At 62.7% G+C, this 23,366-nt stretch overlaps 1 protein-coding gene across 1 annotated transcript in view; it reads left to right on the top strand.

Annotated features, from left to right (window-relative positions):
- The window catches only part of LOC147094609 (serine/threonine-protein kinase TAO2-like), an 81,841-nt gene that overhangs the window by 20,408 nt on the left and 38,067 nt on the right, over positions 1–23,366 (top strand). Inside the window, exons 3-5 of the mRNA XM_085974232.1 lie at positions 16,129–16,335; positions 18,500–18,640; positions 19,038–19,274. Of these exons, the coding sequence (XP_085830358.1) occupies positions 16,129–16,335; positions 18,500–18,640; positions 19,038–19,274 (585 nt within the window). The remainder of the gene's footprint in view (positions 1–16,128; positions 16,336–18,499; positions 18,641–19,037; positions 19,275–23,366) is intronic.

Here is a 23,366-nt window from a genome sequence, read left to right as displayed (position 1 = left end):
AGAGTAACCAGTCCCAGCTCTCTGTCCCTCCAATCCCCCACACCCAGAGTGACCAGTCCCAGCTCTCTGTCCCTCCAATCCCCAGACCCAGAGTGACCAGCCCCAGCTCTCTGTCCCTCCAATCCCCAGACCCAGAGTGACCAGTCCTAGCTCTCTGTCCCTCCAATCCCCCACACCCAGAGTGACCAGTCCCAGCTCTCTGTCCCTCCAATCCCCCACACCCAGAGTGACCAGTCCCAGCTCTCTGTCCCTCCAATCCCCAGACACAGAGTGACCAGTCCCAGCTCTCTGTCCCTCCAATCCCCAGACCCAGAGTGACCAGTCCCAGCTCTCTGTCCCTCCAATCCCCAGACCCAGAGTGACCAGTCCCAGCTCTCTGTCCCTCCAATCCCCAGACCCAGAGTGACCAGTCCCAGCTCTCTGTCCCTCCAATCCCCAGACCCAGTGTGACCAGTCCCAGCTCTCTGTCCCTCCAATCCCCAGACCCAGAGTGACCAGTCCCAGCTCTCTGTCCCTCCAATCCCCAGACCCAGAGTGACCAGTCACCGCTCTCTGTCCCTCCAATCCCCAGACCCAGAGTGACCAGTCCCAGCTCTCTGTCCCTCCAATCCCCAGACCCAGAGTGACCAGTCCCAGCTCTCTGTCCCTCCAATCCCCAGACCCAGAGTGACCAGTCACCGCTCTCTGTCCCTCCAATCCCCAGACCCAGAGTGACCAGTCTCAGCTCTCTGTCCCTCCAATCCCCAGACCCAGAGTGACCAGTCCCAGCTCTCTGTCCCTCCAATCCCCAGACCCAGAGTGACCAGTCCCAGCTCTCTGTCCCTCCAATCCCCAGACCCAGAGTGACCAGTCCCAGCTCTCTGTCCCTCCAATCCCCACACCGAGTGACCAGTCCCAGCTCTCTGTCCCTCCAATCCCCAGACCCAGAGTGACCAGTCACCACTCTCTGTCCCTCCAATCCCCCAGACCCAGAGTGACCAGTCCCAGCTCACTGTCCCTCCAATCCCCCAGACCCAGAGTGTCCAGTCCCAGCTCTCTGTCCCTCCAATCCCCCAGACCCAGAGTGACCAGTCCCAGCTCTGTGTCCCTCCAATCCCCACACCCAGAGTGACCAGTCCCAGCTCACTGTCCCTCCAATCCCCACACCCAGAGTGACCAGTCCCAGCTCTCTGTCCCTCCAAACCCCACACCCAGAGTGACCAGTCCCAGCTCTCTGTCCCTCCAATCCCCAGACCCAGAGTGACCAGTCCTAGCTCACTGTCCCTCCAATCCCCCAGACCCAGAGTCTCCAGTCCCAGCTCTCTGTCCCTCCAATCCCCACACCCAGAGTGACCAGTCCCAGCTCTCTGTCCCTCCAATCCCCCAGACCCAGAGTGACCAGTCCCAGCTCTCTGTCCCTCCAATCCCCCAGACCCAGAGTGACCTGCCCCAGCTCTCTGTCCCTCCCATCGCCCACACCCAGAGTGACCAGTCCCAGCTCTCTGTCCCTCCAATCCCCCACACCCAGAGTGACCAGTCCCAGCTCTGTGTCCCTCCAATCCCCCAGAACCAGAGTGACCAGTCCCAGCTCTCTGTCCCTCCAATCCCCCACACCCAGAGTGACCAGTCCCAGCTCTCTGTCCCTCCAATCCCCCACACCCAGAGTGACCAGTCCCAGCTCTCTGTCCCTCCAATCCCCAGACCCAGAGTGACCAGTCCCAGCTCTCTGTCCCTCCAATCCCCAGACCCAGAGTGACCAGTCCCAGCTCTCTGTCCCTCCAATCCCCAGACCCAGAGTGACCAGTCCCAGCTCTCTGTCCCTCCAATCCCCAGACCCAGAGTGACCAGTCCCAGCTCTCTGTCCCTCCAATCCCCAGACCCAGAGTGACCAGTCCCAGCTCTCTGTCCCTCCAATCCCCAGACCCAGAGTGACCAGTCACCGCTCTCTGCCCCTCCAATCCCCAGACCCAGAGTGACCAGTCCCAGCTCTCTGTCCCTCCAATCCCCAGACCCAGAGTGACCAGTCCCAGCTCTCTGTCCCTCCAATCCCCAGACCCAGAGTGACCAGTCACCGCTCTCTGTCCCTCCAATCCCCAGACCCAGAGTGACCAGTCCCAGCTCTCTGTCCCTCCAATCCCCAGACCCAGAGTGACCAGTCCCAGCTCTCTGTCCCTCCAATCCCCAGACCCAGAGTGACCAGTCACCGCTCTCTGTCCCTCCAATCCCCAGACCCAGAGTGACCAGTCCCAGCTCTCTGTCCCTCCAATCCCCAGACCCAGAGTGACCAGTCTCAGCTCTCTGTCCCTCCAATCCCCAGACCCAGAGTGACCAGTCCCAGCTCTCTGTCCCTCCAATCCCCAGACCCAGAGTGACCAGTCCCAGCTCTCTGTCCCTCCAATCCCCAGACCCAGAGTGACCAGTCCCAGCTCTCTGTCCCTCCAATCCCCACACCCAGAGTGACCAGTCCCAGCTCTCTGTCCCTCCAATCCCCCAGACCCAGAGTGTCCAGTCCCAGCTCTCTGTCCCTCCAATCCCCCACACCCAGAGTGAACAGTCACCGCTCTCTGTCCCTCCAATCCCCCACACCCAGAGTGACCAGTCCCAGCTCTCTGTCCCTCCAATCCCCCAGACCCAGAGTGACCAGTCCCAGCTCTCTGTCCCTCCAATCCCCACACCCAGAGTGACCAGTCCCAGCTCTCTGTCCCTCCAATCCCCACACCCAGAGTGACCAGTCCCAGTTCTCTGTCCCTCCAATCCCCACACCCAGAGTGACCAGTCCCAGCTCTCTGTCCCTCCAAACCCCACACCCAGAGTGACCAGTCCCAGCACTCTGTCCCTCCAATCCCCAGACCCAGAGTGACCAGTCCCAGCTCTCTGTCCCTCCAATCCCCCAGACCCAGAGTGTCCAGTCCCAGCTCTCTGTCCCTCCAATCCCCCAGACCCAGAGTGACCAGTCCCAGCTCTCTGTCCCTCCAATCCCCAGACCCAGAGTGACCAGTCCCAGCTCTCTGTCCCTCCAATCCCCAGACCCAGAGTGACCAGTCCCAGCTCTCTGTCCCTCCAATCCCCAGACCCAGAGTGACCAGTCCCAGCTCACTGTCCCTCCAATCCCCAGACCCAGAGTGACCAGTCCCAGCTCACTGTCCCTCCAGTCCCAGCTCACTGTCCCTCCAATCCCCACACCCAGAGTGACCAGTCCCAGCTCACTGTCCCTCCAATCCCCAGACCCAGAGTGACCAATCCCAGCTCTCTGTCCCTCCAATCCCCCACACCCAGAGTGACCAGTCCCAGCTCTCTGTCCCTCCAATCCCCAGACCCAGAGTGACCAGTCCCAGCTCTCTGTCCCTCCAATCCCCAGACCCAGAGTGACCAGTCCCAGCTCTCTGTCCCTCCAATCCCCAGACCCAGAGTGACCAGTCCCAGCTCTCTGTCCCTCCAATCCCCAGACCCAGAGTGACCAGTCCCAGCTCGCTGTCCCTCCAATCCCCAGACCCAGAGTGACCAGTCCCAGCTCTCTGTCCCTCCAATCCCCAGACCCAGAGTGACCAGTCCCAGCTCTCTGTCCCTCCAATCCCCAGACCCAGAGTGACCAGTCCCAGCTCGCTGTCCCTCCAATCCACAGACCCAGAGTGACCAGTCCCAGCTCACTGTCCCTCCAATCCCCAGACCCAGAGTGACCAGTCCCAGCTCTCTGTCCCTCCAATCCCCAGACCCAGAGTGACCAGTCCCAGCTCTCTGTCCCTCCAATCCCCAGACCCAGAGTGACCAGTCCCAGCTCTCTGTCCCTCCAATCCCCCACACCCAGAGTGACCAGTCCCAGCTCTCTGTCCCTCCAATCCCCAGACCCAGAGTGACCAGTCCCAGCTCTCTGTCCCTCCAATCCCCAGACCCAGAGTGACCAGTCCCAGCTCACTGTCCCTCCAATCCCCAGACCCAGAGTGACCAGTCCCAGCTCTCTGTCCCTCCAATCCCCAGACCCAGAGTGACCAGTCCGAGCTCTCTGTCCCTCCAATCCCCAGACCCAGAGTGACCAGTTCCAGCTCTCTGTCCCTCCAATCCCCCACACCCAGAGTGACCAGTCCCAGCTCTCTGTCCCTCCAATCCCCAGACCCAGAGTGACCAGTCCCAGCTCTCTGTCCCTCCAATCCCCAGACCCAGAGTGACCAGTCCCAGCTCACTGTCCCTCCAATCCCCAGACCCAGAGTGACCAGTCCCAGCTTTCTGTCCCTCCAATCCCCAGACCCAGAGTGACCAGTCCCAGCTCACTGTCCCTCCAATCCCCAGGCCCAGACTGACCAGTCCCAGCTCACTGTCCCTCCAATCCCCAGACCCAGAGTGACCAGACCCAGAGTGACCAGTCCCAGCTCTCTGTCCCTCCAATCCCCAGGCCCAGAGTGACCAGTCCCAGCTCACTGTCCCTCCAATCCCCAGACCCAGAGTGACCAGTCCCAGCTCTCTGTCCCTCCAATCCCCAGACCCAGAGTGACCAGTCCCAGCTCTCTGTCCCTCCAATCCCCAGACCCAGAGTGACCAGTCCCAGCTCTCTGTCCCTCCAATCCCCAGACCCAGAGTGACCAGTCCCAGCTCTCTGTCCCTCCAATCCCCAGACCCAGAGTGACCAGTCCTAGCTCTCTGTCCCTCCAATCCCCAGACCCAGAGTGACCAGTCCCAGCTCTCTGTCCCTCCAATCCCCAGACCCAGAGTGACCAGTCCCAGCTCTCTGTCCCTCCAATCCCCAGACCCAGAGTGACCAGTCCCAGCTCGCTCACCCCCCAATCCCCCACACCCAGAGTGACCAGTCCCAGCTCTCTGTCCCTCCAATCCCCAGACCCAGAGTGACCAGTCCCAGCTCTCTGTCCCTCCAATCCCCAGACCCAGAGTGACCAGTCCCAGCTCTCTTTCCCTCCAATCCCCTACACCCAGAGTGACCAGTCCCAGCTCTCTGTCCTTCCAATCCCCCACACCCAGAGTGACCAGCCCCAGCTCTCTGTCCCTCCAATCCCCCACACCCAGAGTGACCAGTCCCAGCTCTCTGTCCCTCCAATCCCCAGACCCAGAGTGACCAGTCCTAGCTCTCTGTCCCTCCAATCCCCAGACCCAGAGTGACCAGTCTCAGCTCACAGTCCCTCCAATCCCCAGACCCAGAGTGACCAGTCCGAGCTCTCTGTCCCTCCAATCCCCAGACCCAGAGTGACCAGTCCCAGCTCACTGTCCCTCCAATCCCCCACACACAGAGTGACCAGTCCCAGCTCTCTGTCCCTCCAATCCCCAGACCCAGAGTGACCAGTCCCAGCTCTCTGTCCCTCCAATCCCCCACTCCCAGAGTGACCAGTCCCAGCTCTCTGTCCCACCAATCCCCCACACCCAGAGTGACCAGTCCCAGCTCACTGTCCCTCCAATCCCCCAGACCCAGAGTGAACAGTCCCAGCTCTCTGTCCCTCCAATCCCCCACACCCAGAGTGACCAGTCCCAGCTCTCTGTCCCTCCAATCCCCCACACCCAGAGTAACCAGTCCCAGCTCTCTGTCCCTCCAATCCCCCACACCCAGAGTGACCAGTCCCAGCTCTCTGTCCCTCCAATCCCCAGCCCCAGAGTGACCAGTCCCAGCTCTCTGTCCCTCCAATCCCCCACTCCCAGAGTGACCAGTCCCAGCTCACTGTCCCTCCAATCCCCAGACCCAGAGTGACCAATCCCAGCTCTCTGTCCCTCCAATCCCCCACACCCAGAGTGACCAGTCCCAGCTCTCTGTCCCTCCAATCCCCAGACCCAGAGTGACCAGTCCCAGCTCTCTGTCCCTCCAATCCCCAGACCCAGAGTGACCAGTCCCAGCTCTCTGTCCCTCCAATCCCCAGACCCAGAGTGACCAGTCCCAGCTCTCTGTCCCTCCAATCCCCAGACCCAGAGTGACCAGTCCCAGCTCGCTGTCCCTCCAATCCCCAGACCCAGAGTGACCAGTCCCAGCTCTCTGTCCCTCCAATCCCCAGACCCAGAGTGACCAGTCCCAGCTCTCTGTCCCTCCAATCCCCAGACCCAGAGTGACCAGTCCCAGCTCGCTGTCCCTCCAATCCACAGACCCAGAGTGACCAGTCCCAGCTCACTGTCCCTCCAATCCCCAGACCCAGAGTGACCAGTCCCAGCTCTCTGTCCCTCCAATCCCCAGACCCAGAGTGACCAGTCCCAGCTCTCTGTCCCTCCAATCCCCAGACCCAGAGTGACCAGTCCCAGCTCTCTGTCCCTCCAATCCCCCACACCCAGAGTGACCAGTCCCAGCTCTCTGTCCCTCCAATCCCCAGACCCAGAGTGACCAGTCCCAGCTCTCTGTCCCTCCAATCCCCAGACCCAGAGTGACCAGTCCCAGCTCACTGTCCCTCCAATCCCCAGACCCAGAGTGACCAGTCCCAGCTCTCTGTCCCTCCAATCCCCAGACCCAGAGTGACCAGTCCGAGCTCTCTGTCCCTCCAATCCCCAGACCCAGAGTGACCAGTTCCAGCTCTCTGTCCCTCCAATCCCCCACACCCAGAGTGACCAGTCCCAGCTCTCTGTCCCTCCAATCCCCAGACCCAGAGTGACCAGTCCCAGCTCTCTGTCCCTCCAATCCCCAGACCCAGAGTGACCAGTCCCAGCTCACTGTCCCTCCAATCCCCAGACCCAGAGTGACCAGTCCCAGCTTTCTGTCCCTCCAATCCCCAGACCCAGAGTGACCAGTCCCAGCTCACTGTCCCTCCAATCCCCAGGCCCAGACTGACCAGTCCCAGCTCACTGTCCCTCCAATCCCCAGACCCAGAGTGACCAGACCCAGAGTGACCAGTCCCAGCTCTCTGTCCCTCCAATCCCCAGGCCCAGAGTGACCAGTCCCAGCTCACTGTCCCTCCAATCCCCAGACCCAGAGTGACCAGTCCCAGCTCTCTGTCCCTCCAATCCCCAGACCCAGAGTGACCAGTCCCAGCTCTCTGTCCCTCCAATCCCCAGACCCAGAGTGACCAGTCCCAGCTCTCTGTCCCTCCAATCCCCAGACCCAGAGTGACCAGTCCCAGCTCTCTGTCCCTCCAATCCCCAGACCCAGAGTGACCAGTCCTAGCTCTCTGTCCCTCCAATCCCCAGACCCAGAGTGACCAGTCCCAGCTCTCTGTCCCTCCAATCCCCAGACCCAGAGTGACCAGTCCCAGCTCTCTGTCCCTCCAATCCCCAGACCCAGAGTGACCAGTCCCAGCTCGCTCACCCCCCAATCCCCCACACCCAGAGTGACCAGTCCCAGCTCTCTGTCCCTCCAATCCCCAGACCCAGAGTGACCAGTCCCAGCTCTCTGTCCCTCCAATCCCCAGACCCAGAGTGACCAGTCCCAGCTCTCTTTCCCTCCAATCCCCTACACCCAGAGTGACCAGTCCCAGCTCTCTGTCCTTCCAATCCCCCACACCCAGAGTGACCAGCCCCAGCTCTCTGTCCCTCCAATCCCCCACACCCAGAGTGACCAGTCCCAGCTCTCTGTCCCTCCAATCCCCAGACCCAGAGTGACCAGTCCTAGCTCTCTGTCCCTCCAATCCCCAGACCCAGAGTGACCAGTCTCAGCTCACAGTCCCTCCAATCCCCAGACCCAGAGTGACCAGTCCGAGCTCTCTGTCCCTCCAATCCCCAGACCCAGAGTGACCAGTCCCAGCTCACTGTCCCTCCAATCCCCCACACCCAGAGTGACCAGTCCCAGCTCTCTGTCCCTCCAATCCCCAGACCCAGAGTGACCAGTCCCAGCTCTCTGTCCCTCCAATCCCCCACTCCCAGAGTGACCAGTCCCAGCTCTCTGTCCCACCAATCCCCCACACCCAGAGTGACCAGTCCCAGCTCACTGTCCCTCCAATCCCCCAGACCCAGAGTGAACAGTCCCAGCTCTCTGTCCCTCCAATCCCCCACACCCAGAGTGACCAGTCCCAGCTCTCTGTCCCTCCAATCCCCCACACCCAGAGTAACCAGTCCCAGCTCTCTGTCCCTCCAATCCCCCACACCCAGAGTGACCAGTCCCAGCTCTCTGTCCCTCCAATCCCCAGCCCCAGAGTGACCAGTCCCAGCTCTCTGTCCCTCCAATCCCCCACTCCCAGAGTGACCAGTCCCAGCTCTCTGTCCCTCCAATCCCCCAGACCCAGAGTGACCAGTCCCAGCTCTCTGTCCCTCCAATCCCCAGACCCAGAGTGACCAGCCCCAGCTCACTGTCCCTCCAATCCCCCAGACCCAGAGTGAACAGTCCCAGCTCTCTGTCCCTCCAATCCCCAGACCCAGAGTGACCAGTCCCAGCTCACTGTCCCTCCAATCCCCAGACCCAGAGTGACCAGTCCCAGCTCTCTGTCCCTCCAATCCCCCACACCCAGAGTGACCAGTCCCAGCTCTCTGTCCCTCCAATCCCCAGCCCCAGAGTGGCCAGTCCCAGCTCTCTGTCCCTCCAATCCCCCACACCCAGAGTGACCAGTCCCAGCTCTCTGTCCCTCCAATCCCCCACTCCCAGAGTGACCAGTCCCAGCTCACTGTCCCTCCAATCCCCAGACCCAGAGTGACCAGTCCCAGCTCTCTGTCCCTCCAATCCCCAGACCCAGAGTGACCAGTCCCAGCTCTCTGTCCCTCCAATTCCCAGACCCAGAGTGACCAGTCCCAGCTCTCTGTCCCTCCAATCCCCAGACCCAGAGTGACCAGTCCCAGCTCGCTGTCCCTCCAATCCCGAGACCCAGAGTGACCAGTCCCAGCTCTCTGTCCCTCCAATCCCCAGACCCAGAGTGACCAGTCCCAGCTCTCTGTCCCTCCAATCCCCAGACCCAGAGTGACCAGTCCCAGCTCGCTGTCCCTCCAATCCACAGACCCAGAGTGACCAGTCCCAGCTCACTGTCCCTCCAATCCCCAGACCCAGAGTGACCAGTCCCAGCTCTCTGTCCCTCCAATCCCCAGACCCAGAGTGACCAGTCCCAGCTCTCTGTCCCTCCAATCTCCAGACCCAGAGTGACCAGTCCCAGCTCTCTGTCCCTCCAATCCCCCACACCCAGAGTGACCAGTCCCAGCTCTCTGTCCCTCCAATCCCCAGACCCAGAGTGACCAGTCCCAGCTCTCTGTCCCTCCAATCCCCAGACCCAGAGTGACCAGTCCCAGCTCACTGTCCCTCCAATCCCCAGACCCAGAGTGACCAGTCCCAGCTCTCTGTCCCTCCAATCCCCAGACCCAGAGTGACCAGTCCGAGCTCTCTGTCCCTCCAATCCCCAGACCCAGAGTGACCAGTCCCAGCTCTCTGTCCCTCCAATCCCCAGACCCAGAGTGACCAGTCCCAGCTCTCTGTCCCTCCAATCCCCAGACCCAGAGTGACCAGTCCCAGCTCCCTGTCCCTCCAATCCCCAGACCCAGAGTGACCAGTCCCAGCTCTCTGTCCCTCCAATCCCCAGACCCAGAGTGACCTGTCCCAGCTCGCTGTCCCTCCAATCCCCAGACCCAGAGTGACCAGTCCCAGCTCTCTGTCCCTCCAATCCCCAGACCCAGAGTGACCAGTCCCAGCTCTCTGTCCCTCCAATCCACAGACCCAGAGTGACCAGTCCCAGCTCACTGTCCCTCCAATCCCCAGACCCAGAGTGACCAGTCCCAGCTCTCTGTCCCTCCAATCCCCAGACCCAGAGTGACCAGTCCCAGCTCTCTGTCCCTCCAATCCCCAGACCCAGAGTGACCAGTCCCAGCTCTCTGTCCCTCCAATCCCCCACACCCAGAGTGACCAGTCCCAGCTCTCTGTCCCTCCAATCCCCAGACCCAGAGTGACCAGTCCCAGCTCTCTGTCCCTCCAATCCCCAGACCCAGAGTGACCAGTCCCAGCTCACTGTCCCTCCAATCCCCAGACCCAGAGTGACCAGTCCCAGCTCTCTGTCCCTCCAATCCCCAGACCCAGAGTGACCAGTCCCAGCTCTCTGTCCCTCCAATCCCCAGACCCAGAGTGACCAGTCCCAGCTCACTGTCCCTCCAATCCCCAGGCCCAGAGTGACCAGTCCCAGCTCACTGTCCCTCCAATCCCCAGACCCAGAGTGACCAGACCCAGAGTGACCAGTCCCAGCTCTCTGTCCCTCCAATCCCCAGGCCCAGAGTGACCAGTCCCAGCTCACTGTCCCTCCAATCCCCAGACCCAGAGTGACCAGTCCCAGCTCTCTGTCCCTCCAATCCCCAGACCCAGAGTGACCAGTCCCAGCTCGCTGTCCCTCCAATCCACAGACCCAGAGTGACCAGTCCCAGCTCACTGTCCCTCCAATCCCCAGACCCAGAGTGACCAGTCCCAGCTCTCTGTCCCTCCAATCCCCAGACCCAGAGTGACCAGTCCCAGCTCTCTGTCCCTCCAATCCCCAGACCCAGAGTGACCAGTCCCAGCTCTCTGTCCCTCCAATCCCCCACACCCAGAGTGACCAGTCCCAGCTCTCTGTCCCTCCAATCCCCAGACCCAGAGTGACCAGTCCCAGCTCTCTGTCCCTCCAATCCCCAGACCCAGAGTGACCAGTCCCAGCTCACTGTCCCTCCAATCTCCAGACCCAGAGTGACCAGTCCCAGCTCTCTGTCCCTCCAATCCCCAGACCCAGAGTGACCAGTCCGAGCTCTCTGTCCCTCCAATCCCCAGACCCAGAGTAACCAGTTCCAGCTCTCTGTCCCTCCAATCCCCCACACCCAGAGTGACCAATCCCAGCTCTCTGTCCCTCCAATCCCCAGACCCAGAGTGACCAGTCCCAGCTCTCTGTCCCTCCAATCCCCAGACCCAGAGTGACCAGTCCCAGCTCACTGTCCCTCCAATCCCCAGACCCAGAGTGACCAGTCCCAGCTCTCTGTCCCTCCAATCCCCAGACCCAGAGTGACCAGTTCCAGCTCACTGTCCCTCCAATCCCCAGGCCCAGACTGACCAGTCCCAGCTCTCTGTCCCTCCAATCCCCAGACCCAGAGTGACCAGACCCAGAGTGACCAGTCCCAGCTCTCTGTCCCTCCAATCCCCAGGCCCAGAGTGACCAGTCCCAGCTCACTGTCCCTCCAATCCCCAGACCCAGAGTGACCAGTCCCAGCTCTCTGTCCCTCCAATCCCCAGAGCCAGAGTGACCAGTCCCAGCTCTCTGTCCCTCCAATCCCCAGACCCAGAGTGACCAGTCCCAGCTCTCTGTCCCTCCAATCCCCAGACCCAGAGTGACCAGTCCCAGCTCTCTGTCCCTCCAATCCCCAGACCCAGAGTGACCAGTCCTAGCTCTCTGTCCCTCCAATCCCCAGACCCAGAGTGACCAGTCCCAGCTCTCTGTCCCTCCAATCCCCAGACCCAGAGTGACCAGTCCCAGCTCTCTGTCCCTCCAATCCCCAGACCCAGAGTGACCAGTCCCAGCTCGCTCACCCCCCAATCCCCCACACCCAGAGTGACCAGTCCCAGCTCTCTGTCCCTCCAATCCCCAGACCCAGAGTGACCAGTCCCAGCTCTCTGTCCCTCCAATCCCCAGACCCAGAGTGACCAGTCCCAGCTCTCTGTCCCTCCAATCCCCTACACCCAGAGTGACCAGTCCCAGCTCTCTGTCCTTCCAATCCCCCACACCCAGAGTGACCAGCCCCAGCTCTCTGTCCCTCCAATCCCCCACACCCAGAGTGACCAGTCCGAGCTCTCTGTCCCACCAATCCCCCACACCCAGAGTGACCAGTCCCAGCTCACTGTCCCTCCAATCCCCCAGACCCAGAGTGAACAGTCCCAGCTCTCTGTCCCTCCAATCCCCCACACCCAGAGTGACCAGTCCCAGCTCGCTGTCCCTCCAATCCCCCACACCCAGAGTAACCAGTCCCAGCTCTCTGTCCCTCCAATCCCCCACACCCAGAGAGACCAGTCCCATCTCTCTGTCCCTCCAATCCCCAGCCCCAGAGTGACCAGTCCCAGCTCTCTGTCCCTCCAATCCCCCACTCCCAGAGTGACCAGTCCCAGCTCTCTGTCCCTCCAATCCCCCAGACCCAGAGTGACCAGTCCCAGCTCTCTGTCCCTCCAATCCCCAGACCCAGAGTGACCAGCCCCAGCTCACTGTCCCTCCAATCCCCCAGACCCAGAGTGAACAGTCCCAGCTCTCTGTCCCTCCAATCCCAGACCCAGAGTGACCAGTCCCAGCTCACTGTCCCTCCAATCCCCAGACCCAGAGTGACCAGTCCCAGCTCTCTGTCCCTCCAATCCCCCACACCCAGAGTGACCAGTCCCAGCTCTCTGTCCCTCCAATCCCCAGCCCCAGAGTGGCCAGTCCAGCTCTCTGTCCCTCCAATCCCCCACACCCAGAGTGACCAGTCCCAGCTCTCTGTCCCTCCAATCCCCACTCCCAGAGTGACCAGTCCCAGCTCACTGTCCCTCCAATCCCCAGACCCAGAGTGACCAGTCCCAGCTCTCTGTCCCTCCAATCCCCAGACCCAGAGTGACCAGTCCCAGCTCTCTGTCCCTCCAATCCCCAGACCCAGAGTGACCAGTCCCAGCTCTCTGTCCCTCCAATCCCCAGACCCAGAGTGACCAGTCCCAGCTCGCTGTCCTCCAATCCCCAGACCCAGAGTGACCAGTCCCAGCTCTCTGTCCCTCCAATCCCCAGACCCAGAGTGACCAATCCCAGCTCTCTGTCCCTCCAATCCCCAGACCCAGAGTGACCAGTCCCAGCTCGCTGTCCCTCCAATCCACAGACCCAGAGTGACCAGTCCCAGCTCACTGTCCCTCCAATCCCCAGACCCAGAGTGACCAGTCCCAGCTCTCTGTCCCTCCAATCCCAGACCCAGAGTGACCAGTCCCAGCTCTCTGTCCTTCCAATCCCCCACACCCAGAGTGACCAGCCCCAGCTCTCTGTCCCTCCAATCCCCCACACCCAGAGTGACCAGTCCCAGCTCTCTGTCCCTCCAATCCCCAGACCCAGAGTGACCAGTCTCAGCTCACAGTCCCTCCAATCCCCAGACCCAGAGTGACCAGTCCGAGCTCTCTGTCCCTCCAATCCCCAGACCCAGAGTGACCAGTCCCAGCTCACTGTCCCTCCAATCCCCCACACCCAGAGTGACCAGTCCCAGCTCTCTGTCCCTCCAATCCCCAGACCCAGAGTGACCAGTCCCAGCTCTCTGTCCCTCCAATCCCCCACTCCCAGAGTGACCAGTCCCAGCTCTCTGTCCCACCAATCCCCCACACCCAGAGTGACCAGTCCCAGCTCACTGTCCCTCCAATCCCCCAGACCCAGAGTGAACAGTCCCAGCTCTCTGTCCCTCCAATCCCCCACACCCAGAGTGACCAGTCCCAGCTCTCTGTCCCTCCAATCCCCCACTCCCAGAGTGACCAGTCCCAGCTCTCTGTCCCTCCAATCCCCCAGACCCAGAGTGACCAGTCCCAGCTCTCTGTCCCTCCAATCCCAGACCCAGAGTGACCAGCCCCAGCTCACTGTCCCTCCAATCCCCCAGACCCAGAGTGAACAGTCCCAGCTCTCTGTCCCTCCAATCCCCAGACCCAGAGTGACCAGTCCCAGCTCACTGTCCCTCCAATCCCCAGACCCAGAGTGACCAGTCCCAGCTCTCTGTCCCTCCAATCCCCCACACCCAGAGTGACCAGTCCCAGCTCTCTGTCCCTCCAATCCCCAGCCCCAGAGTGGCCAGTCCCAGCTCTCTGTCCCTCCAATCCCCCACACCCAGAGTGACCAGTCCCAGCTCTCTGTCCCTCCAATCCCCCACTCCCAGAGTGACCAGTCCCAGCTCACTGTCCCTCCAATCCCCAGACCCAGAGTGACCAGTCCCAGCTCACTGTCCCTCCAATCCCAGACCCAGAGTGACCAGTCCCAGCTCACTGTCCCTCCAATCCACAGACCCAGAGTGACCAGTCCCAGCTCTCTGTCCCTCCAATCCCCCACTCCCAGAGTGACCAGTCCCAGCTCTCTGTCCCTCCAATCCCCAGACCCAGAGTGACCAGTCCCAGCTCACTGTCCCTCCAATCCCCCACACCCAGAGTGACCTGTCCCAGCTCTCTGTCCCTCCAATCCCCCACTCCCAGAGTGACCAGTCCCAGCTCTCTGTCCCTCCAATCCCCAGACCCAGAGTGACCAGTCCCAGCTCGTTGTCCCTCCAATCCACAGACCCAGAGTGACCAGTCCCAGCTCACTGTCCCTCCAATCCACAGACCCAGAGTGACCAGTCCCAGCTCACTGTCCCTCCAATCCCCCACACCCAGAGTGACCAGTCCCAGCTCTCTGTCCCTCCAATCCCCCAGACCCAGAGTGACCAGTCCCAGCTCTCTGTCCCTCCAATCCCCCACACCCAGAGTGACCAGTCCCAGCTCTCTGTCCTTCCAATCCCCCACACCCAGAGTGACCAGTCCCAGCTCTCTGTCGCTCCAATCCCCCACACCCAGAGTGACCAGTCCCAGCTCTCTGTCTCTCCAATCCCCCACACCCAGAGTGACCAGTCCCAGCTCTCTGTCCCTCCAATCCCCCACACCCAGAGTGACCAGTCCCAGCTCTCTGTCTCTCCAATCCCCCACACCCAGAGTGACCAGTCCCAGCTCTCTGTCCCTCCAATCCCCCACACGGTGTTGGCCGCTTTGTGTGTTACTGGACTGTGCTGACCAATCTCTCTGTCCTGTAAATTCCTACTAAAGTGCTGACCACCCAACTTTATTTTCTGGCTCCCATGTTAGCTGATACTGCTAACGGTTCATTCTCCTCAGGGACTGTCCCCCTCTCTCTCAAATCTGCTGTCATCACCCCTCTCAAAAAACCAACCCTTGATCCCTCCGTCCTTGCAAACTACCGTCCCCATCTCCAACCTCCCTTTGCTCTCCAAAGTCCTCCCAAACCCGTGCCCATCTTTCCCAGAACTCCATGTTTGAATCCCTCCAATCAGGTTTCCACCCCTGCCCCAGTACCAAAATGGCTCTCGTCAAAGTCAGAAATGGCATCCTTTGTGACTGTGACAAAGGTAAACTGTCCCTCCTCGTCCTTCTCGACTTGTCTGCAGCCTTTGACACGGTTGACCACTCCAACGCCTCTCCACCGTCGTCCAGCTGGGTGGGACTGCACTCGCCTGGTTCCATTCTGATCTATCTAATCGTAGCCAGAGAATCACCTGCAACATCTTCTCTTCCCGCTCCCGCATCGTTACCTCTGGTGTCCCCCAAGGATCTATCCTTGGCCCCCCTCCTATTTCTCATCTACATGCTGCCCCTCGGTGACATCAGCCAGGGACTCGGCCTGAGTTTCCACATGTACGCTGACGACACCCAGTTCTACCTCTCCTCTACCCTCCTCCATCTCTAAATTGTCAGACTGCTTGTCCAACATACAGTACTGGATTAACAGAAATTTCCTCCAATCAAATATTGGGAAGACTGAAGCCATTGTCTTCAGTCCCCATCACAGACTCCGTTCCCTATCCACCGACTCCATCCCTCTCCCCGGCAACTCTCCGAGGCTGAACCAGACTGTGCCCAACCTTGGAGTCCTATTTGATCACGAATTGAGCCTCGTACCTCATATCCGTTCGATCGCTAAGACCGCCCATTTCCACCTCCGTAACATCGCCTGTCTCCTCCCTCACCTCAGCTCATCCGCAGCTGAAACCCTCATCCAAGCCTTTGTTACCTCTAGTCAAGTCCAGGCTGGCCGCCCACATACTACCCTACATAAAGTAGAGCTCATCCAAAACTCTGCTGCCCCGTGTCCTAACTCGCACCGAGTCCCGTTCACCCATCACCCCCTGTGCTCGCTGACCTACACTGGCTCCCGGTTAAGCAACGCCTCGATTTTAAAATTCCCAATCCTTGTTCTCTCCATGGCCTCGCCGCTCCCAATCTCTGTAACCTCCTCAAGCCTCTATAATCCTCCCGAGATCTCTGCGCTCCTCCTATTCTGGCCTTTTGAAAATCCCTGATTATAATCGCTCCACCATTGGTGGCCGTGCCTTCAGCTGCCTGGGCCCCGAGCTCTGGAATTCCCTCCCTAAACCTCTCCGCCTCTCTCTCCTCCTTTAAGACGCTCCTTAAAACCGACCTCTGTGACCCAGCTTTTGGTCACCTGCCCTAATACCTCCTTGTGTGGCTCGCTGTCAGATTCTGGGTTTTTTTTCAGAACGCTCCTGTGACTCGCCTTGGGATGTTTTATTGCGTTAAAGGCGCTGTATAAGTACAAGATGTTGTTGTTGTAGGAGGTGGACGGCTGCATTGGTCGGACAGGGACGATAAACAGCGTAGAGAGCAGCCACTCGGTCCCGAGCATGTCGATCAGTGCCAGCAGTCAGAGCAGCAGCGTCAACAGCCTGGCCGACGCTTCCGATGACAACAGCGAGATCGCCATGATGCAGGAGGGCGACCACACCGTGACCTCCAACAGCTCGGTCATCCACATCCGGCCGGTCAGTACCTGGGGGGAGGAGCGATCACACCGTGACCTCCAACAGCTCAGACACTGCCCTCTGGCCAGTCAGTACCTGGGGGGAGGAGCGATCACACCGTCACCTCCAACAGCTCAGACACTGCCCTCTGGCCAGTCAGTACCTGGGGGGAGGAGCGATCACACCGTCACCTCCAACAGCTCGGTCATCCACATCCGGCCGGTCAGTACCTGGGGGGAGGAGCGATCACACCGTGACCTCCAACAGCTCGGACACTGCCCTCCGGCCGGTCAGTACCTGGGGGGAGGAGCGATCACACCGTGACCTCCAACAGCTCAGACACTGCCCTCTGGCCAGTCAGTACCTGGGGGGAGGAGCGATCACACCGTCACCTCCAACAGCTCAGACACTGCCCTCTGGCCAGTCAGTACCTGGGGGGAGGAGCGATCACACCGTGACCTCCAACAGCTCGGTCATCCACATCCGGCCGGTCAGTACCTGGGGGGGAGGAGCGATCACATCGTGACCTCCAACAGCTCGGTCATCCACATCCGGCCGGTCAGTACCTGGGGGGAGGAGCGATCACACCGTGACCTCCAACAGCTCAGACACTGCCCTCCGGCCAGTCAGTACCTGGGGGGAGGAGCGATCACACCGTGACCTCCAACAGCTCGGTCATCCACATCCGGCCGGTCAGTACCTGGGGGGAGGAGCGATCACATCGTGACCTCCAACAGCTCGGTCATCCACATCCGGCCGGTCAGTACCTGGGGGGAGGAGCGATCACACCGTGACCTCCAACAGCTCAGACACTGCCCTCCGGCCAGTCAGTACCTGGGGGGAGGAGCGATCACATCGTGACCTCCAACAACTCGGACACTGCCCTCTGGCCAGTCAGTACCTGGGGGGAGGAGCGATCACATCGTGACCTCCAACAGCTCGGACACTGCCCTCCGGCCGGTCAGTACCTGGGGGGAGGAGCGATCACACCGTGACTGCCCTCTGGCCGGTCAGTACCTGGGGGGAGGAGCGATCACACCGTGACCTCCAACAGCTCAGAAACTGCCCTCCGGCCAGTCAGTACCTGGGGGAGGATCGATCACACCGTGACCTCCAACAGCTCAGACACTGCCCTCCGGCCAGTCAGTACCTGGGGGGAGGAGCGATCACATCGTGACCTCCAACAGCTCGGTCATCCACATCCGGCCGGTCAGTACCTGGGGGGAGGAGCGATCACACCGTGACCTCCAACAGCTCGGACACTGCCCTCCGGCCGGTCAGTACCTGGGGGGAGGAGCGATCACACCGTGACCTCCAACAGCTCGGTCATCCACATCCGGCCGGTCAGTACCTGGGGGGAGGATCGATCACACCGTGACCTCCAACAGCTCGGTCATCCACATCCGGCCGGTCAGTACCTGGGGGGAGGAGCAATCACACCGTGACCTCCAACAGCTCGGTCATCCACATCCGGCCGGTCAGTACCTGGGGGGGAGGAGCGATCACACCGTGACCTCCAACAGCTCGGTCATCCACATCCGGCCGGTCAGTACCTGGGGGGGAGGAGCGATCACATCGTGACCTCCAACAGCTCGGTCATCCACATCCGGCCGGTCAGTACTGGGGGAAGGAGTGATCACACCGTGTCCTCCAACAGCTCGGTCATCCACATCCGGCCGGTCAGTACCTGGGGGAAGGAGTGATCACACCGTGACCTCCAACAGCTCTGTCATCCACATCCGGCCGGTCAGTACCTGGGGGGAGGAGCGATCACACCGTGACCTCCAACAGCTCGGTCATCCACATCCGGCCGGTCAGTACCTGGGGGAAGGAGTGATCACACCGTGACCTCCAACAGCTCGGTCATCCACATCCGGCTGGTCAGTACCTGGGGGGAGGAGCGATCACACCGTGACCTCCAACAGCTCTGTCATCCACATCCGGCCGGTCAGTACCTGGGGGGAGGGGTGACCCCGTGACCTCGGACACTGCCCTCCGGCCGGTCAGTACCTGGGGGGAGGAGCGATCACACCGTAACCTCCAACAGCTCAGTCATCCACATCCGGCCGGTCAGTACCTGAGGCGAGGGGTGACCTCGGACACTGCCCTCCGGCCGGTCAGTACCCGGGGGGAGATCCCACGGTGAGCTCTGTATTTATGGGCTCTTTCCCCTCTTGTTTCCCAGGGTAACGACGATCTCTATGATGACCCATATTCGGGTGAGATGGAGCCTCCGCCATCGTCCTCGTCCTCGTCCTCATCTGCCCGTCGCCGAGCGCATTACCGGAACCGGGAGCACTTCGCCACCATCCGGACAGCCTCCCTGGTGAGTTCACCGTTCCAGCGCACGGACCCATCTCACCCCACATCTCCGTGTCTCGGTATCCCGTGTTCCGGTGTTACTGTATCTTTGTTTCTCAGTGTACCCTGTGTCCTGTTGTTCCCACATCCCTGTATCCCCACTGTCTCGGTATTACTGTATCCCTGTATTCCCCGTCCGGTGTCGGGTCGTTCCCCCGTCCCGGTGTCGGGTCGTTCCCCCGTCCCGGTGTCGGGTCGTTCCCCCGTCCCGGTGTCGGGTCGTTCCCCCGTCCCGGTGTCGGGTCGTTCCCCCGTCCCGGTGTCGGGTCGTTCCCCCGTCCCGGTGTCGGGTCGTTCCCCCGTCCGGTAATTCCCGTGGTCGGGTTATTCCGGTGTTGGAGCTGACGGTTGTTTCTGGGCAGGTGACCAGGCAGATCCAGGAACACGAGCAGGACTCGGCACTGCGGGAGCAGATGACGGGCTACAAGCGGATGAGACGACAGCATCAGAAACAGCTGATGGCCCTGGAGAACAAGCTGAAGGCAGAGATGGACGAGCATCAGTTGAGACTCGACAAGGAGCTGGAGACACAGCGTAATAACTTCGCCACAGAGACTGAGAAAGTCTGCAAGAAACAGCAGGTCGTGCTGGAGAAAGAGGTGCGGGAGGGCGGGGGGGGAGAGAGGGAGGGCGGGGAGAGAGGGAGGGCGGGGGGGGAGAGAGGGAGGGCGGGGGGGGGAGAGAGGGAGGGCGGGGGGGGAGAGAGGGAGGGCGGGGGGGGGAGAGAGGGAGGGCGGGGGGGGAGAGAGGGAGGGCGGGGGGGAGAGAGGGAGGGCGGGGGGGGAGAGAGGGAGGGCGGGGGGGGAGAGAGGGAGGGCGGGGGGGGGAGAGAGGGAGGGGGGGGAGAGAGGGAGGGCGGGGGGGGAGAGAGGGAGGGCGGGGGGGGGGAGAGAGGGAGGGCGGGGGGGGAGAGAGGGAGGGCGGGGGGGGAGAGAGGGAGGGCGGGGGGGGAGAGAGGAGGGCGGGGGGGAGAGGGAGGGCGGGGGAGGGAGGGAGGGCGCGGGAGGGCGGGGGAGGGAGGGCGGGGGAGAGATTGGGAGGGCGGGAGGGAGGGCGGGGGGGAGAGGGAGGGCGGGGGGGAAGAGGGAGGGCGGGGGGAGAGGCAGGGGAGGGAGGGCGGGGGGAGAGGCAGGGGAGGAGGGGAGAGAGAGAGGGAGGAGGGGGGAGGGGAGAGAGAGGGAGGGAGGAGGAGGGAGGGGAGAGAGAGGGAGGGAGGGGGAGAGGGAGGGAGGAGGAGGCAAGGAGAGGGAGGGAGAGGGAGGGAGGAGGAGAGAGAGAGGGAGGGGAGAGAGAGGGAGGGAGGAGGAGGGAGGGGAGAGAGAGGGAGGGAGGAGGAGGAGGGGAGAGAGAGGGAGGGGAGAGAGAGGGAGGAGGAGGAGGGAGGGGAGAGAGAGGGAGGGAGGAGGAGGAGGGAGGGAGGGGAGAGAGGGAGGGAGGAGGAGGAGGGAGGGGAGAGAGAGGGAGGGAGGAGGAGGAGGGAGGGGAGAGAGGGAGGGGAGAGAGGGAGGGGAGAGAGGGAGGGAGGAGGAGGGAGGGAGGAGGAGGGAGGGAGGAGGAGGGAGAGGGAGGGAGGAGAGAGAGAGGGGGGGAGGGGAGAGAGGGAGGGAGGAGAGGGAGGGAGGAGAGAGAGGGAGGGAGGGAGAGAGGGAGGGAGGGAGAGAGAGGGAGGGAGGGGAGAGAGGGAGGGAGGGGAGAGAGAGGGGGGGAGGAGAGAGGGAGGGAGGAGGGAGGGGAGAGAGAGGGAGGAGGAGGGAGAGAGGGAGGGGAGAGAGAGGGAGGAGGAGGGAGGGGAGAGGGAGGGGGGGAGAGGGAGGAGAGGGGAGAGGGGGAGAGGGAGGGAGGGGAGAGAGGGAGGAGGAGGGAGGGGAGAGGGAGAGGGAGGGGAGAGAGAGGGAGGAGGAGGGAGGGGAGAGAGGGAGGAGGAGGGAGGGAGAGAGAGGGAGGAGGAGGGAGGGGAGGGAGGGAGGGGAGAGAGAGGGAGGAGGAGGGAGGGGAGAGAGAGAGGGAGGAGGGAGGGGAGAGAGAGGGAGGAGGAGGGAGGGGAGAGAGAGGGAGGAGGAGGGAGGGGAGAGAGAGGGAGGAGGGAGGGAGAGAGAGGGAGGAGGAGGAGGGAGGGGAGAGAGAGGGAGGAGGAGGAGGGAGGGGAGAGAGAGGAGGAGGAGGGAGGGGAGAGAGGGAGGAGGAGGGAGGGGAGAGAGGGAGGAGGAGGGAGGGGAGAGAGGGAGGAGGAGGGAGGGAGAGAGGGAGGAGGAGGGAGGGGAGAGAGGGAGGAGGAGGGAGGGGAGAGAGGGAGGAGGAGGGAGGGGAGAGAGGGAGGAGGAGGGAGGGGAGAGAGGGAGGAGGAGGGAGGGGAGAGAGAGGGAGGAGGAGGGAGGGGAGAGAGAGGGAGGAGGAGGAGGGAGGGGAGAGAGAGGGAGGAGGAGGGAGGGGAGAGAGAGGGAGGAGGAGGGAGGGGAGAGAGGGAGGAGGAGGGAGGGGAGAGAGGGAGGAGGAGGGAGGGGAGAGAGAGGGAGGAGGAGGGAGGGGAGAGAGAGGGAGGAGGAGGGAGGGGAGAGGGAGGAGGAGGGAGGGGAGAGAGAGGAGGAGGAGGGAGGAGAGAGAGGGAGGAGGAGGGAGGAGAGAGAGGAGGAGGAGGGAGGAGAGAGAGGGAGGAGGAGGGAGGGGAGAGGAGGAGGAGGGAGGGGAGAGGGAGGAGGAGGGAGGGGAGAGGGAGGAGGAGGGAGGGGAGAGAGAGGAGGAGGAGGGAGGGGAGAGAGAGGGAGGAGGAGGAGGGGAGGAGAGAGGGAGGAGGAGGGAGGGGAGAGGGAGGAGGAGGGAGGGGAGAGAGAGGGAGGAGGAGGGAGGGGAGAGGGAGGAGGAGGGAGGGGAGAGAGGGAGGAGGAGGGGAGAGAGGGAGGAGGAGGATGGGAGAGGGAGGGGAGAGAGGGAGGAGGAGGGAGGGGAGAGGGAGGAGGAGGGAGGGAGAGGAGGGGAGAGGGAGGAGGAGGGAGGGGGAGAGGGAGGAGGAGGGAGGGGAGAGGGAGGAGGAGGGAGGGGAGAGAGAGGGAGGAGGAGGGAGGGGAGAGAGAGGGAGGGGAGAGAGAGGGAGGAGGAGGGAGGGTAGAGAGAGGGAGGAGGAGGGAGGGGGGAGAGAGGGAGGAGGAGGGAGGGGAGGGAGGGGAGAGAGAGGGAGGGAGGGGGAGGGAGGGGAGAGAGAGGGAGGAGGAGGGAGGGGAGAGGGTGAGAGAGAGGGAGAGGGAGGGAAGGGGAGAGGAGGAAGGGAGAGGGAGGGAAGGGAGAGGGAGGGAAGGGGAGAGGGAGGAGGGAGGGAGAGAGGGAGGAGGGAGGGGGAGAGAGGGAGGAGGAGGGAGGGGGAGAGAGAGGGAGGACGGGGGAAGAGAGGGAGAGGAGGCGGGGGAGAAAGAGGGGGAGGGAGAGGGAGGAGGAGGAGGGCGGGGAGAGAGGAGAGGGAGGGAGGGCGGGGAGAAGGGTGGGGAGGGGGGAGAGAGGAAGGAGGAGGGGGGGGAGAGAGGAAGGAGGAGGGGGGGAGAGGAAGGAGATGGGGGGAGAGAGGAAGGAGGAGGGGGGTAGAGAGGAAGAGGAGGGGGGAGAGGAAGGGGGGGAGAGAGGAAGGAGGAGGGAGGGGGAGAGAGGGAGGAAGGAGGAGGGAGGGGAGAGAGGAGGGGGGGAGAGGGCGGGGGGGAGGGGGGAGAGGGCGGGGAGAGGGCAGGGGGTGAGAGCGAGGGGGGAGGGGGGGAGGGAGGGGAGAGGAGGGAGGAGGGCTGAGGGAGGGGGAGAGGGAGGGTGGGGGAGAGAGGTGAGGGATGGGTGGGGGAGAGAGGTGAGGGAGGGTGGGGAGAGAGGTGAGGGAGGGTGGGGAGAGAGGTGAGGGAGGCGGGTGAGGGTGGGCGGGGGAGTGAGGGAGGGCGGGGAGAGAGGGAGGTGAAGGAGGGAGGGTGGGGAGAGAGGTGAGGGAGGGTGGGGGAGAGAGGTGAGGGAGGCGGGGGAGAGAGGTGAGGGAGGCGGGTGAGGGAGGGCGGGGAGAGGGGTGAGGGAGGGCAGGGGAGAGAGGGAGGAGGAGGGAGGGGGAGCGAGGGAGGGAGAGGAGGAGGGAGGGGGAGGGAGAGGGAGGGAGAGGGTGGGGGAGGGAGGGAGGGGAGAGAGGGAGGGATGAGGGAGAAGGAGGAGAGGGGGAGGAGGAGGGACGGGGCGAGAGAGAGGGAGGGAGGAGGAGGAGGGAGGGAGGGGGAGGGACGGGGGAGAGAGGGAGGGGAGAGAGGGAGGAGGAGGAGGGGGTAGGAGGAGGAGGAGGGACGGGGGAGAGAAGGAGGAGGAGGGGAGAGAGGAGAGGAGGAGGGGGGGAGGAGGAGGAGGAGGGACGGGGAGAGAGGGAGAGGAGGAGGAGGGGAGAGAGGGAGGAGGAGAGGGGGGAGGAGGAGGAGGAGGGACGGGAGAGGAGGAGGGGAGAGAGGAGGAGGAGGAGGGCGGAGGAGGAGGGACAGGGAGAGGGAGGAGGGGGAGGAGGAGGAGGGAGGGACGGGGAGGAGAGGGGAGAGAGGGAGGAGGAGGGGAGAGAGGAGGAGGAGGAGGAGGGGGGAGGAGGAGGAGGAGGACGGAGGGAGAGGGAGGAGGGAGGGAGGGCGGGGCGCGAGTGGGAGGGTGGGGGGGAGGGCGGGAGAGGAGGGTGGGGGGGAGGGCGGGTGGGGGGAGGG

This window comes from Somniosus microcephalus, unplaced genomic scaffold (assembly GCF_052327205.1).
Source record: "Somniosus microcephalus isolate GS21.2 unplaced genomic scaffold, FLI_Smic_1.0 unresolved_chr1, whole genome shotgun sequence".
NCBI lineage: Eukaryota > Metazoa > Chordata > Chondrichthyes > Squaliformes > Somniosidae > Somniosus > Somniosus microcephalus.
This window is presented reverse-complemented; position numbering and strand designations above follow the sequence as displayed.